The following is a 15,827-nucleotide window of genomic DNA, read 5'->3' as shown; positions in this document are numbered from 1 at the left end:
AGAAGGTTAACTTATGTAGACGGAATTCGGGACATCAATATACCGAGCTGGTTTTCCTTTCGCTCCATAAAAATTATATATACTAAGGAAAATTTTGTGTGAATGACCTGAAAACTTGCGCATTATCTTGAATCAGAAATGTTATCTTATGAGATAGGGGAAGGCTAGAACTTCGTGGAAGAATCAATTGGCTTGACTGCCCTTTGACAATTTTCTAAAGAGACGATGCGTAGTTAACCCGTCCGCAGCACAGACAATGACCCAAAGAAAACATCAATATTCAGCTGAAAGTAGAGCCACTATTCAAGGAAGATGATACAGCTCTTCCACGACCTTACACTTATCAGCCCAAGGCATCTCACCATTGGACGGATCAGGGTAATCAATATTCATAGCAGAGTGCCCATCGTATCCATGCCACGAAAAATTCTCAAAGACAGCCAAAGAGTCCTCATAACCCCGCGCCTTCAAGTAGTCTTTAGGCGGATTGGGGTTTCCCGTGCGAGCAAAGGCACCCCACATGTCTTGCTGTAGGTTGGTGTGGCCGATATCAGCAGGTGTTCGAATTGGCTGATCGAATATATAGTAGGAGCCGAAGATCTCGTAGAGATCACCTGAATGGCAACGGTAGTAGAGCGTGTCTGGTTCTCCGATGGGGAAAGTGCAGGTGCCATATGGATCGTAATATGACAGAGCATAGGCTCGTAGATTATTATAATAGTAGCTACCATGGATGTTAGCCGAGCTTCCAGCGCGCGGGCATGAAAACTTACTAGGACTTGAAGGACTTCGCTTCGTAAGCGGCTTTGATGAATTGTTGACCGGGACACGTTAGGTGGACTGTAGTGAAGGCATTTATTGTGCTATTGTCTGTGATGGTGTTAGAGATGTAAAGTGATGACATGGTACAGACTCACAAGCATTGATTGGATTTGAGCCGTTGTTCCACTGGCCTGACTTCTCAACTAGTGCGGGCCAGTCTTCGGGATATTGGGATCCAGCGAGAGAGTAGAGCGTCGCATTAAAGTCGGTAGCATTCTGTAAAATAGTTGTTCCCAATAGGCTTGGCTATGTTAGACTTCGCTCCCCATCTAACCTGTCAGGTTGCACTCACGATTCTCCCTCCTCGGGCATTGACCCAGACATGAAATGAATTTTGTTCAGCTGACCATTTCGAGCAGCAGCAACAGATTGGTTGGCAATCCAAATACCATCAATTATAGCACCCTCGTCGTAATTGTCGTACCCAGAGCCGACATTGAAGGTGATGTTGTTCATAAATTCGTCAAGACTCAAACCCCGCAGGCAAGAAAGACGCTCGGCGCCGATGGCATCTCCACATACAGCTGCTACAGCGGGAACTAAAGAGTGTCAGATCATGGGTATAGGGAGAGAGGGATGAGAAAAATACCTGTCACATTGACGACCTCCTCTTGAGTGAGGACAGGCCCAAGAGCAGCGCTGTGGAGGATCGCCGCATGAAAGAGACCAGCCGCCTTGGGCGATCTGACCATGTTCATAACACTCTCTCCTCCTGCGCTTTGGCCGAATACAGTCACTTTGTCCGGATCCCCGCCAAACGCTTTAATGTGATCCTTGACCCATTGTAGTCCGGAGACAATATCCGCAATGCCGTAATTGCCGTCAACATAGCCATCATTGAAAGAGATGTCTCCTATAAATAAGAAAGTTAGACGATGTCATAAGATTAAGGATTGGTGTTAGCGTACCAAAGTTGCCACCACGCCAATTGATGCTGACAAGGATCACGTCGGAACGAGAAGTCAAACTGGCACCATCAGAAGTGGGATCAGTAGCAGTGCCTCCTCCACCGTGCAGCCAGAACATGACAGGCTTGAGCAATTCACTCTTGGGATTCTCGGTCCCTGGCAGGAACGGAGTAAAAATATTCATCAAAAGGCTGTTCTCAATCATCAGCTCTTACCAGTCAACTTAAGGTATACTACTCACCATGCCTCGGAGTTACCCCAAGGGTTGAGACCATATGAGTTGCCATCGAAGTAGCCATAGTCGGCCGGGCATGTTGGACCATCTGATTATCGAAGCTATTAGCACAAATATTTTTCAAAAATCGAGGCTTGGGTTCTTACAGGTAGTGGCATTCATAACATAATCGGTCTCGTTCGTATACCACTGGATAGGATATGCAAGGCGAAGATCACCGACTGGCTGGAGCATATATGGAATTCCGAGGAAACGGTATGTCATATGGTCACGAACACCCATATAAGTAGTTCCATTGCTAGAGACATTCGCCTTCGGGAATTGGTAGAAAGGTGTCTCGACTGCGTCAACCAGAGGCGCAGTGTTGGTGCAGATAAATTGACGATCTCCCTTCTCGCTAGAAGAAGAGCGTGTCCAGAAGTTCCTTGAAGATATAGAGCCGAGGTAACTTTGGTATTGTAGAGAAAGCTTAAATCTTGAACGAGATTTGTTTCAGTATAGGTCTCTTAACAAAATGAAATCTAGAAAACGTGTAAACCCACTTGTCAAGATCCGATTCCTTTATCAAGCTCTCGCCATGCTTAGCGCATATTGACTCAGCCTCTGTTTTCGAGACAGGATCGAGAAATACTATAGCGCTAGGAGTTTCGGCATGGGCCTGTACGAGTCAATTTTCTTTTTACTTGGGCATTGGTGGCATTGGTAGGTGGAAGCACTAACGGTCCAGTTCCCATTATTATGGTATAATATAGCCGAGCGTGGCGTAACGGTAGATTGGGATTGGGTATGTTGAACAGAAATGCCTAAAGCACTGGCTTCTGCAATGGCCAGGCTCATGAGGAGCTTTCGTAAAATTGGACCCATTGTTGCTCAGCCCGTGGAACCTTTGGTGGGGTAGAGAAAGAAACGAGGGAAATGGAGGAGATAAGGCATAATAAAGAAAACATGAATCCATTTGCGGTATCTGTTCCCGATTATCCGGCGATATTATGTGGGGGTTAAAGCCGGATTTTTATCTCCGTATATACAAGGTTCCCCCCTGGTAGTGCCACTTTTGTGGGGGTTCCTTGGTGTCCCACAAAATCTTATTCTTCCCCATGGGGAAGAGGGGCCTTCGTCATGGCCGTTGAACTTGGTATTTGCAACTCCTATGCTAACTCAATTAACGAGGTTCATGACTCTAAAGCCCGGACATATTTGATGTATAGCTTTTTTCTCACTTCTTTACTTAATTGCTCATAAATGGCCAAATTCGAAGCTTCCACTGCCATTCTCCCCTCATCCCACAGACCTATTTCGGTTAAGGCTGGACACAGATCAAGCTTCAACCCCGGACAGAAGGATTGAAACCTCCGCACTTGATGAGACGCGGGGAAAAGATTTATCCAAGTGGCTGACGCCACTACACTAAGAGGTACTAAGACCTTTATTAGCTGCAGCCCGTAAGCCTAAACTGGAATTTCCATCTGAGCTCTCGACGCCTGCTGTGAACTTTTCATGAAACTTCTACCGATAGCTGTATAATTTGAATGACCAGGTGATGAGATGGAGCATGTCCTGGCGGAGATTACAAAATGCATTTTTGAGTATACGGATTTTAAACAAGTTCCGTGCGCAAATCCTTGCCTATATAAGAATCTTGTCCGACCCCTTCATGTATAAATCAGATCAACAAATTGCCATTCGCCTGTTCTCGCAATCACCTCTCTCTCTCTCTATTACCCTTCTTTGAATCCAATCCTCCTAGGATGGTTTCCTCAGCTTGGGTGTGGGGTGTTGCAGCTTCGGCAGCCATTGTCCATGCTGCAACCCTTGATGATGTCTGCACAACTGCCTATGTACAGGCCGCCCTTCCCTTGGATGTTCTTACTGGAATCACTATCGATTCCTCATCCGTCGTTGTCAGTGCGACGAAGAACTATTCTTCCTCCAGTGGTGACTTCTTCGGCGCTGCTACTTTCGACTACTGCGGTGTCCAGCTTGCCTATTCGCACGATGGCATTGACGATGACCAGGTTCTGTTGATGTTCTGGCTCCCCGCCCCAGACAAGTTCCAGAATCGCTACCTCTCTACTGGTGGTGGCGGTATGGCCATCAACAGTGGTAATTCATCCTTGCCCGGTGGAGTCATGTACGGTGCCGTCGCGGGAGCCACAGACGGCGGATTTGGCAGCTTTGACCTGGATGAAGATGATGTTTTCCTCGCAGCCAATGGAACAATTGACTACGAGGCTCTGTACATGTTTGGATACAAGGCTCATCACGAGATGTCCGTTATTGGAAAGCAGTTTACTCGCAACTTCTTCGATATGGCCGAGAGCAAGAAGCTGTATGCCTACTACCAGGCTTGCTCGGAGGGTGGTCGTGAGGGATGGAGTCAAATCCAGCGTTACGATGACTGGGATGGTGCCGTTGTCGGTGCTCCCGCTTTCCGATACGCCTTCCAACAAGTTCAGCACCTCTGGTCTGACATGGCTATGAAGAACGAGGATTACTACCCTCCCCCTGTGAGCTGACGAAGATCCTCAACTTGACAATTACTGCTTGTGATCCGTTGGATGGAGTCACCGATGGCGTTGTTTCTCGCACGGATCTTTGCAAGATCCACTATGATCTTGACAAGACTATTGGAGAGGAATATTACTGCGCCGCTACAAGTGGCTCTGGCTATGGAAAGAGAGCTACCACACCTGCTCAGAGTGGCAAGGTTTCCGCCAAGGGTGTGGCAGTGGCCAAGGCCATTATCGGTGGTATGAAGGACAGCAACGGCAAGCAAGTCTATCTTTCTTACCAACCATCCGCAACCTGGTCTGATGCGGGAACTACTTACAACTCCACCACTGATTCCTGGGAGCTGAGTGTCAGCGGCATCGGTGCAGATTGGGTTGACCGTTACCTGGACCTGATTGATAGCGAATCATTGTCTCTTGATGGTGTCACCGAGGATACGCTGAAGACCTGGATCTACGAAGGATGGCAACGATACGATAGTGTTCTGCAGACCACCTGGCCCGATCTCTCAACCTACCACGGTGCCGGAGGTAAGATTCTCCACGTCCACGGAGAGTCCGACTTCAGTGTTCCTGCCGCGTCATCCGTGCGCTACTGGGAGTCTGTCCGCAGTGTCATGTATCCCGATTTGTCCTACACCGCGAGCGCTGCCAAGCTCAATGAGTGGTACCGCTTGTATCTGATTCCTGGTGCTGGTCACTGCTCTCCGAGCACGGATCAGACGAATGGTCCTTTCCCACAGACTACCCTCCAGGTGCTCATCAACTGGGTTGAGAAGGATGTCACCCCGTCTACTCTGCCTGCTACTGTTCTGCAGGGCTCGGAGGAGGGTAAGAGCTGGGAGCTTTGTGCCTGGCCTCTTCGTCCTTTGTGGACAAATAAGGGCACCAAGTTCGAATGTGTCTATGATCAGGCTTCGATTGATACTTGGCACTGGGATTTGAATGCTTGGAGCCTCCCTGTTTACTAGATAAATATCTAGGCTTGCTCATTAATCCGCCTCTGGGTACCTTTATATTTTTATCAATTTGAACCCTACTCGCATCCACAAGACGATGATAAACCGGCTTACTGTAGGCTAATTTGTATCCGCTTCATCGTTTCGCTTGGGGAAAAGGCGTTCAAATCTTGTTCTAAAGATAGAGTTGAACACCGAACACATCTTAGCGCCCAGCTAGTCACCTGATAATAAGATTGAGAGCTCCGCCTGGGGACCTTCCCTCTACCCCAGAAACTAAAGTGTTAGCTATGGCATCTATATCGTTCGGTGACGAAAACCGCGGTATGCAGGTGGGAGTCAATAATGGATCGATCCATCTTCCTCCGGGTACGTTTCACAATACCCTTACCAATCTGAAATTGACTAATGATCGTTGATCTAGAGCGACTGGAAACCCCACCAGCCCCTCTATCGACCGTCCCGTTTCGCCGCGACCCAGACTTTGTCAGTCGCGACACACTGCTCGATGAGATACATAGGAAGATCTCAGCCCCCAGTTCTAGGGTAGCGCTTGTGGGCATCGGCGGTGTAGGGTGAGTGTAAGGAGGTCAGTGAGTGGGTTTAGTGCTGACGATCGACAGGAAGTCACAACTTAGTATCGAATACTCCTACCGAGTTCGATACCATTCACCATCGACGTGGGTTCTTTGGATCCACGCAAGTAACGCGGCTCGGTTCGAGCAAAGTTTCCGGGATATCGCCGAGCAGACCAAACTTTTCGGGCGTAAGGACCCCACAGTGAATATATTCCAGCTAGTCGAAAGCTGGCTCCAGGACGCGAAAAGAAAGTGGCTACTGATTCTTGATAATGTTGATGATTATGGGTTCCTTCGCCAGCCGGCAACAGGTCAGCAGGGTCTAGCGGCCGGCCAATCCAACCTCTCGACAAAGCCACTATTAGAATTTCTCCCCCGAAGCTCCAATGGATCAATACTTATCACAAGTCGGAACCGAGAGGTGGCTTTGAATTTGGTCGATCACCAGGACGTCATTCAAGTCCACCCAATGGCAAGGCCCGAGGCGCTAGAACTTCTCCAACGGAAGGCCGGACTACCAGCAGCAACCCCCGATAGTTTAAATCTAGTGGAAGAACTAGATTTCATGCCATTAGCGATCATACAGGCGGCCGGCTATATCACACATCGAGCGCCCCGCTGTTCGGTATCACAGTACCTCGAAATGCTTCAGAAGAGTGATCGCGAAGCGATAAAGCTTCTTGATTATGAGGCTGGCCATCTCTACCGAGATTGGGAGGCAAAGAATTCGATCCTGGTTACGTGGCAAATCTCCTTCAACTATATTCGGCAAACACGACCGTCCGCAGCTGATTTGCTCTCACTTATGAGCTTTTTTGACCGACATGGAGTCTCACAGGATCTTTTCCGAGTTCAACGCGAGACAAAAGCCGACGATTCGAGCTCAGAGGAGATATCGTTGGAGTACATTGACGATGGTAATACGGACAGTCCGTCTGAACCAAACATGGATCATGATTTTGAGGTTGATATTTCAATGTTAAGAGACTTTTCATTCATTTCGGTCAACAAGGATAGTACAGTATTCACAATGCATCGGCTAGTGCAACTTACTGTGCGTGTGTGGCTGAAAACTGCCCAACAGCTAGAACAATGGAAGGAGCGATTTATCATGATCCTGTGGCAAAGGTTTCCAACGGGTGAATACGAGAATTGGGTACGTTGCCAGTCGCTCTTTCCACATGTGAAATCAGCCATATCACAACGACCAAGATCCCAAGACTCACTAGAGAAATGGGCTACGCTGCTTTATAATGGGGCATGGTATGCGCAAGCAAGTGGAAATATTGCCGAATCAATAGAAATGGCATCTATCTCGCGGACGGAAAGATTATCCATGTTTGGCTTAGAGAGTGAAAAGACCCTGGATAGCTCTGAGATGTTAGCGGCCGCTCACATATCAGGCGGGCGGTGGGACGAGGCGGAGCAGCTCGAAGTACAGGTTATTGAGACTCGCAAAGCGAGGCTTGGTGCCGACCATCCTGACACGTTGACGAGTATGGCCAATCTGGCGTTGGCGCTCTGGAAGCAAGGCCGGTGGGAAGAGGCAGAGAAGATCGAGGTGCAGGCTATGGAGACTCGCAAGACAAGGCTTGGTGCCGACCATCCTGACACGTTGACGAGTATGGCCAATCTGGCGTTGGCGCTCTGGAAGCAAGGCCGGTGGGAGGAGGCAGAGCAGCTCCAGGTACAGGCTTTAGAGACTCTTAAGACGAAGCTTGGGGTCGACCATTTTGACACGCTAGCGGTCATGGGCAATCTAGCGCTAACTTTCTCGAACCAGGGCCGGTGGGAAGAGGCGGAGAAGATCGAACTGCAGGTTATGGAGACGAGCAAGATAAAGCTCGGCGCCGACCATCCTGACACGCTGGTGTGTATGAGCAAATTAGCGTTGGTATATAGCAAACAGGGCCGGTGGGAAGAGGCGGAGCAACTCGAGCTGCAGGTTATAGAGACGAGTAAGATAAAGCTCGGTGCCGACCATCCTGACACGTTGACGAGTATGGGCAATTTGGCGTCGACACTCTGGAACCAGGGCCGGTGGAAAGAGGCGGAGCAGCTCGAGGTGCAGGTTATGGAGACTCGCAGGACAAAATACGGCGCCGACCATCCTGACACACTAACGAGTATGGGCAATTTGGCGTCGACATATAGGAAGCAGGGCCGGTGGGCAGACGCGGAGAAGATCGAGCTGCAGGTTATGGAGACTTTCAAAACGAAGCTCGGGACTAAACATCCTCAAACGCTGGCGAGTATGGGCAATTTGGCAACTACATATATGAACCAGTGCCGGTGGGAAGAGGCAGAGCAGCTCGAGGTACAGGCTTTAGAGGCTCTTAAGACGAAGCTCGGCGCCGACCATCCTGATACGCTAACGGTCATGGGCAATCTGGCGTTGACGATCTCGAATCAAGGCCGGCTGAAAGAGGCGGAGCAGCTCGGAATGCAGGTTATTGAGGCTCGCAAGACGAAATTCGGCGCTGGCCACCCTGACACGCTGACGAGTATGGGCAACCTAGCGACGACATATTTGAATCAGGGTCGGTTTGAAGAGGCAGAACAATTATTTGTGCAGGTTATAGAGACTAGCAAGACGAAGCTCGGCACTGACCACCCTTTCACGCTGACGAGTATGGTCAACCTCGCTTGCACATTTCGCTTATCGGGTCAACGCAAAGCCGCTTTGCTGTTGCTGGCCGAATGCGTTCCACTTTGCGACCGGAAACTAGGCCCTGACCATCCACACACTATGTGTTACAAGTCCCTCCTCAATGAATGGGGTAAGGAGGATGGCTCTCCATCTTTCAAGTTTTTTAAAGCGCCGACTGAAACCAACGATGGCCAACGTGGGTGGCGCAACATCTTTTCGCGCCTCTTCAGCAGAGAATAGAGCTTCACCTTGTGCAATTGCCATGGAAGAAACCTTCTTTTGATATATAGAAAGACAAGGAGATCAGCAAGTCTTATTATCGCAAAGAGGATGCCCTCTTTCGTTTACGATAAGCAATTGGACATGATGCTCAGAATATCCAGTCTTAAAAGCTGTGCATGTACTTGGCTATGAGTCACTCAATGTAGACAACCAATTACAAAGTTATCAGATATACCACCTCCAACTTATAATCACACCTTAGCCAGTTCAAGCGAAAGCTCATAAAGTCTCTTCGCCTTCACCTCATCATAAACCCACGCCGCATAGCCCGGGACAAGCAACCCATCACCCTCCTTCAATGGCCCGATAACTTGACAATTTTCAAGAAACTTACCACCCTTCCCCTCCAAATCCTTCGCAGTCGCCGCCCAAACTGTAGTAGCAGCGCCCTGTTCAGGGGACTTCCCGGCCTCCACAAGACCAGGCATAGACGACCAATTCTTAGCAAGTTCTCCCGGAACATACTTCTGAAGCCCACTAGCAATACTGCCAGGATGCAAACTGTACGCATGCAGCCCACTAGCCCCGTACCGTGCATCAATCTCATTCGCAGCCCAGATCATAGCCGTCTTGCTCTGACCATACGCCTTCCAGGCATCATATCCCTTTTCGAAATTGTAGTCATCAAACTGGACCTCGCTGGCGCGATGGCCGCTAGACGATACCATGATAACGCGGGAACACATCTCGGCCGAGGCAGATGCAATAAGTGTATCCTTCAGCAGCTGGAAGAGAAGGAAATGGGCGAGATGGTTCGTTCCAAATTGAGTCTCGAAGCCATCTGCTGTTCGGCCTTCAGGTGGGATCATGACACCGGCGTTGTTGATGAGGATGTTCAGGGTTGAGGACTTTGACAGGAACTCGGCTGCACATTTGCGGACGCTTGCGAAGGATTCAAGGTCCAGCTCTAGCAAGTGGATGTCGCTTTGTTCGCTGAAACTGCCTAACACAGTGCGTGCCTTGTTCAGGTCGCGTGCTGTGAGGTAGAGGGTTGCGCCTGTTGTGGATAGTGCTTTGGCTGTCTCGATCCCGATTCCTGAGGAGCAGCCGGTGATGAGAATGACCTTTCCAGTGAGCTTTCCTTCTAGGTCCTCATCTTTGATGATTTGTTGGGCTGTTGGGCGGGAATCGCCAGGTCCTTTTGGGGATACATGAGCTGCGGCGTACTTCGAGTTCATTGTGGTTGATGGCAGGAAAAAAAGTTCGAGATGGTTGTGGTGAGTAGATTTTGGCAGATTATGTTCCTTTTATGTGTCAGATTTCGGGGGAAAGAACGGTATGGGGACTGAAATAGATCTCCAAAGTCCGCCGCCACAAGCCGCGCGATGAAGTTCATACTTAGCCATGTGGATCACTGCTTCCATGGTTCAGGGTAAAAATCGGTAATATTCGGCCGCTTTGGTGGCTTTAAAAGATATGAAATGAAATTGCAGCCATTTACTAGATCCAGACTTGTTCTGGTACAAGATAGTAACTTTGCGGGCAGATGCGGCCTGTACGCGGCCGCAGGACGTCCTCGAAACACACTCAAGCGGCCGCATTGCGGACCCATCTAAGTCTCGGTCAATCAGCGTTTCCTTGAAGTATAAGGCGGAGTGGACTGTAACTTTAGTATGGCAAAGGTTCTAAAGTTAGGTGGGATGGTGCTGACAGTCAATTTCGATCTTTTTCTGCGTCGAATTTTTCTTTTTCTTCCTTGCTGGCTTCCATGTCCAGTGCTGCCCGGCAGCAGGGTCGAAGAAAAGATGATCATGATCCGTGGGTTCGGCAAAAGGATCAAACAGATCATTTCCAGGATCCTCACCTTCGTTGACAACACTCTTTGCATTTCCCTCCTGTGCTTCAACAGTGTCATCGATGGACAATACCGAAAACCTATTGCTGAAAACAAGTTGCTGACGATCTTTCTTCGTGATAGATGAAATTGCCCTGGCGCGCCACGCTCTGCCTCCAAACGAATTGAAAGCAATTGTTAGGCCAACCACCCACCGTCGATGCATATCATTGTGGTATTGAACGATTGGATCTGTGCTTTTGGCAGTTGTGTGCTGGTAATCCTGGCATGTCTTTGTTCTGTCATTGATCACCCTTTCGAAGAGCATTAGAATTTTGTCTGGGACCGGTTTTAGGTGCTGCCCGATGAACGCTGCCAGCGTCTGGACTTCAAAGCATGTAGGCTTTGGTGTTCGCTTCTCTAGTATCGCTTTGACAGCAGAGGAAGGATTATCTTCGAGAAGGTTGGTGGCAGTCTTGACGATCCAGTGGAAAACCTCGTTTTGTTCGGTGTGGTAGCGAAGCTGATAACAAGGTTGAGCGGCGTTAGGAGGCATGGTGAGGGTTTGAGGCTCTGCTATCCGTCATGATTCGGCATTTGGAGAAAAAACATTCATCTACATCCCGTGGAGGTATTTCAGTCAGCGAGACTTATAAATTGTAGGGCTATATCTAAATTCTGTGAATGCATTTTCAGGTAGCGAGAACAATAAGTCACAGGTCTTCATCATAACTCCCGCGAAGGTATTACAGGCAGCGAGACTAATTACTTGTAGGCCACCGTCTATCCCGTGAAGAGATTCCAAGTAGCGAGACCAATAAGTCGTCAGGATTAAGTTTAATGCTAAGAGTTCGGGGTACCCTACACCAGATACAGCCGCAATGGTCATGATACATTTGTCTATCGTGAAATCGTTACTCGTACACCATACATTAGTAAAATCATGTAGAATTTACACCACGCAATGCCTGTGCTCAACTCTTCAAATGTATGGTTATTTTTTGCCTGTGCCCAAGATCAAAGCGCGAGCTTGGCGAGCATCTGTGCCGAGGACAGTGATGAGATATTCGATGCTAGCTTCAGACGCAAGCCGACGTTTCTCATCCTGGAATTCCTGCTGACACTTCTCCCAAATCGCAGCTCGTTCTTGGGGTAGGACTGTCTTCACGCGAACCTTGAAACTCGCACAGACAGGCCGGTGATCGGAGGCACGGACCTCGAGGCGGCGGTAGTCGAGCTGTTTGACGCGGCCGGAGCCTCGGTAGAGGACGCGATCGCACCAGGCGGGGGAGCGTTTCTTCTCACTTGAATCGTATTCGTCGGAACCGACGTCATATTTGTAGGTTGGTGCAAATGTGATTGGTGCTTCAACGAAGCTGCGTAGTCGGAACCCTGGGTTCTTCCGTCGGGAGGCTAGGAGTTGATCGCGCTCGAGGAGCTTGGTGAGGTTATTTTGGCGAATGGCGTTAATTATGACGTGGCGGGGGATGGAATCGATCCGGTAGTTCAGGTCTCCATTCAGGATGCACACTTCGTGATCCATGATCATGGATCCATCACCACCGCTTGCATACTGATCACTTCGTGCTGTGGAACTGCTCTCCGCGGGTAAGCATTCAGCTTCAAGGATGGCTGCAATATCATTGTTACGGTGCGCGGTCTGTGTTTGACCGGCAGCCAGGTGGCAGTTGACAAAGCACATCGAGCTATCGTCTAGAACGAAACGACATATGAGAGCACCCTAGATTGGTTGGTTAGCCACTTTGCACAGTCCGGACGCATATACACTGCACTAACCTTATTACCGTGCATTCCACCCATTCCTCGCTTAATCTCCGATGCGCAGACGCTCTTGATGTTCAGGCGCTCCTTGTGCTTGACAAAAATACAGGTGAAGAGTCCAACCATGTTGGAAGTGTGAAGAAGAACATAAGATTCTTCGAGAGGCATGCACTCGTGGACAGTTCGGGTCAAATGATCTACCCAGACTCGATATTGCCGGCTCATATGCTCCTTCTCGCCGTTCTCTTTCTTCTTGCTACCAAGCAACAAGCTCTCTGATGTCAATGTTAGTAAGATAGCATGGCAATGGGATCGTTGATACGTACTAGCTGTAATCTTCTTATTTTCAAGATCCACCAATTCTTGAAATCCAAACACCACAATGTCTGGAGGGTCTTCTGGACGAAGCGCATCTTTAATGAATTCCGAAGTACGCACGCTGCCAGGAGTAGCAGCACCAGCATTCCATGTGAGAACAATGGTTTTGAGTTCCCTGAATGTGCAAAACTCTACATCCTTGTGTTCCATGCGAGCATCTAATATTGTTAGAACATGAGAGTCCGTCGAAACGTTCATCAGGAGCACTAGCTTACCTAACCAATCATCCTCTAACATGCCATCCCAGAGGCGAATGCAATTGTCGGTGCCAAGTGACGTTACTTGCAAACGGTTCATCGTCCAAACACTGCTCGTGTCGAGCACAAAAGCAGAAACGGGACTAGCATGGGCACGCCAGTCCTTCTTCACAGTCCAGGGGTTCGTCCTGACATCGTAGACGTACATCATACCCGTTTTATAAGCTGCCCATAGATAGTCTCCAACAAAGCCAAGACAATTGATCTTGTATACGCTGACATTAACTACTGCCAAGCAAGTGAAGTCGGTCGCGGAGTAGACAGTTACTTTGCCGTCTGCGTGGCCTAAGTAAACTCGGCCGCCATCCTTGGTGCTATAGGCACCAGAGGTTACGTCGCCTGAATGCTGTAGGCCTATCGGCCGTTTGAAAAGCTTGAATGAAGTATCTTCTCGGGCGCTCGGGCGGTAGATGTAAACATCTTTGCCAGTCGCCAGCAAGAGCTTATCATCCACAACTATGGAGAAGGTATGTCCCCGTGCTACTCGTTCTTGGGGGCTATGATAGCTATAATGCAAGTTTGGCGTGCCAGTCTCATCTGGCATCCACACCAGCAGCCGACCCTCATCGTCTAGAGTCCACATTTCCTTCTTGTGGCGTAAAATCTGGATGACTTCTCGACGGGAGGGATAGGCGCGAGTGGCCACAATACATCGTGACAGGATATCAATCTCGTGTAAGTCGCCAGCACTGGTACCGACCCAAAAGCGTTGACCTTCTTCTTCGAGCGAGTTCCCCGGCTTAAAAGCGATTGACAAACACTTCACAGTCTCACCATGGCTCAGGCTCATGACCTGCTCACCAGTAGTGAGATCCCACACACGAGTTATATACCCAGTGGTGCAAACGTACTTGCCGCACACGTCGATCAAGCGAGTGTCGTATTTGGTGGGAATTTCTATTGGGCCAGTTCTGAGAAGTGGAGGACGCCTATTTGCTTGTGAGGCATCAGGATAATCAGTCCGTGAAATTGCGGGCTCATCGGCCACCAACTCCTCTTCTTCTGTATCTGTCCGCACAACTACTCGACGTTCTTGAAGCGAGGATTCACGAGGCAAAGACGGTACTCGTTGAGACTGTTGTCGTTCAGGAATGCGCGGGGTCTGAGGCTCAGGAGTATGATGATAAGATGGTGCAGCACGAGGAATTGGCGTGGCTTGGGCCGGGCTGGCCACAGGTGGAAACTCTCGTGAGGGCGAAGGCCCCCTTCGATATGGATGAGCTGAAGTTGGTCTGGGAGGAAGGCCAGGCCGATCATAGGGGACGTCGCTAGCGCGAATTCGTTGGGCGGACAAAGGTGGAGCCGTTGAGGAGTCTGGATAAGCAGAAGACGTGGGTGGAATTTGTACCATCAATGGCTTTGTGGCTCGACTGGGCTCGGGACCTGGACGGGTCCGGGCGAGATTCGACTCCTTTGGATCATATCTAGCGTTCAGAGTTTGGCTCTGAAGTCGTCCATCAAACGACCGGCGGGTGAAAGGTTCAGCTGACGGCCTTGCAGGAGAGAGTCGTGGGGCAGGTTTCGTAGCAGATGATGGCTTGGGCGAAATTTTTTCCGGGCTACCCGGTGGAGTACTGAATGGCGATACAAGGTCATCAGATGATACCTTTTCCGGCTGTGGAGCCAAAGAGCTTGTATCGGGATGGGAAAGCATAGCGGGCTTTGCTGGAATTTTGGGCTTCTCTGCGCGGTTCGCCGGCGGTGGCAGTGAGGCGCTTTTAAGTTTTCTATCCAGTGGACTTCCATGTCCGTTCACAGTGGATAAATTAGGTGATAGTCCATGCATAGTCTCCGTCATCGGAACAGAAGAGCCAAGCTTTGTCGGGGTTATTGGTCGACCTGCGGGGGCAGGGGAAACGCCCGCAGATAGAGACCCCCTGGAGAGGTGAAAATAGCCCCGAGCATTCCTTTGATCATCTTGACTAGGCGATCGAAGCTCTCTTTGCTGGCCACGTGGTGGCGATTGAGGAGCATGGACAGCCAAGGTAGGCGGGAGTTGAGGCGATGATGAATGCTGGAAATTCATAGAGATGGGCCGGCCATGTTGGCTTTGACTTCCGGGCGATCCACGAGGCCGGAAAGGCTGGCCATTGGATTGGTATTGGTCATTGCGACGGCCCAACCTCTCTTCACTAGGCGTATTCCAGTGAGAGTCCGGACGAGGTAAGTCCAGGGAGGCGCGGGTTGAAGACCGAGGTTCGTCGCCAGGTTCGGGGGTCCTTAGAAAGCGGCTTGAGGATTCATGTGAAAGGGGCCCGACTGTTGATTTTGTTTTGCGATGCGAAAGGCCCTCAAAGTGGGACAACAGGGAGGATACAGGTCTCTGTTATTGCGTTAGCCTGCCGCGTGGCCCATACATAAGGCAAGTTGCGAAAACATACAATGGGAGCACTGTCAGAGTTCTCCGGCCCGTTGGCGTTTCCTTCCATATCCATAAACACAGATCCGTCGCCTAGACCAGCTGGGAGGATCGATCATAAGCGTTGGACGTTGGTGCCTAGAGGTCTTGCCGGAGCGATGATGTGGAATAATGGCGTATGAGGCTTTCGCGGGGGAATGAATTGGAGAGTACCAGGGATGCGGTTGGAGAGCCAGGAGAAAGACGAGGAAACCACAGATTATAAGCGGCGCAAAGGCCGAGAAAACAAAACAATCGACCTTTCTCACTGGGTCATAGGAGTAGTAAAGGAGA

The 15,827-nt window shown here is 49.8% G+C and overlaps 6 protein-coding genes across 6 annotated transcripts; 2 read left to right on the top strand and 4 right to left on the bottom strand.

Moving 5' to 3' along the window:
* Positions 1-303: 303 nt before the first annotated feature.
* Positions 304-2,699, bottom strand: N7503_011719 (uncharacterized protein; the record flags this gene model as incomplete). The annotated part of the gene is made up of 9 exons (XM_057071265.1): positions 304-724; positions 774-870; positions 918-1,063; positions 1,115-1,361; positions 1,412-1,675; positions 1,731-1,921; positions 1,972-2,053; positions 2,112-2,362; positions 2,686-2,699. 9 exons carry the CDS (start codon positions 2,697-2,699, stop codon positions 304-306), a joined length of 1,713 nt encoding a protein of 570 aa, XP_056917876.1.
* A 1,014-nt stretch (positions 2,700-3,713) lies between these two features.
* On the top strand, positions 3,714-5,446 carry N7503_011718 (tannase; the record flags this gene model as incomplete). Its single annotated transcript, XM_057071264.1, has 2 exons — positions 3,714-4,472; positions 4,568-5,446. The coding sequence occupies 2 exons, from the start codon at positions 3,714-3,716 to the stop codon at positions 5,444-5,446; spliced, it is 1,638 nt and encodes a 545-aa protein (XP_056917875.1).
* A 278-nt stretch (positions 5,447-5,724) lies between these two features.
* On the top strand, positions 5,725-8,902 carry N7503_011717 (tetratricopeptide repeat protein; the record flags this gene model as incomplete). The annotated part of the gene is made up of 3 exons (XM_057071263.1): positions 5,725-5,803; positions 5,859-6,009; positions 6,058-8,902. The coding sequence occupies 3 exons, from the start codon at positions 5,725-5,727 to the stop codon at positions 8,900-8,902; spliced, it is 3,075 nt and encodes a 1,024-aa protein (XP_056917874.1).
* A 233-nt stretch (positions 8,903-9,135) lies between these two features.
* On the bottom strand, positions 9,136-10,122 carry N7503_011716 (uncharacterized protein; the record flags this gene model as incomplete). Its single annotated transcript, XM_057071262.1, has 1 exon — positions 9,136-10,122. The coding sequence occupies one exon, from the start codon at positions 10,120-10,122 to the stop codon at positions 9,136-9,138; it is 987 nt and encodes a 328-aa protein (XP_056917873.1).
* Positions 10,123-10,575: 453 nt separating this feature from the next.
* N7503_011715 (uncharacterized protein) lies at positions 10,576-11,274 on the bottom strand (the record flags this gene model as incomplete). The annotated part of the gene is made up of 1 exon (XM_057071261.1): positions 10,576-11,274. One exon carries the CDS (start codon positions 11,272-11,274, stop codon positions 10,576-10,578), a length of 699 nt encoding a protein of 232 aa, XP_056917872.1.
* A 438-nt stretch (positions 11,275-11,712) lies between these two features.
* On the bottom strand, positions 11,713-15,776 carry N7503_011714 (putative inositol polyphosphate phosphatase; the record flags this gene model as incomplete). The annotated part of the gene is made up of 5 exons (XM_057071260.1): positions 15,517-15,776; positions 13,094-15,458; positions 12,827-13,036; positions 12,516-12,775; positions 11,713-12,459 (listed from the first exon to the last, which is right to left on the bottom strand). Exons 1-5 carry the CDS (start codon positions 15,568-15,570, stop codon positions 11,713-11,715), a joined length of 3,636 nt encoding a protein of 1,211 aa, XP_056917871.1. The 5' UTR covers positions 15,571-15,776.
* Between the last annotated feature and the right edge of the window lie 51 nt (positions 15,777-15,827).

This window comes from Penicillium pulvis (genome assembly GCF_028828015.1).
Source record: "Penicillium pulvis strain IBT 33274 chromosome Unknown scaffold_8_segment0_segment0, whole genome shotgun sequence".
Classification (NCBI taxonomy): Eukaryota; Fungi; Ascomycota; class Eurotiomycetes; order Eurotiales; family Aspergillaceae; genus Penicillium; species Penicillium pulvis.
This window is presented reverse-complemented; position numbering and strand designations above follow the sequence as displayed.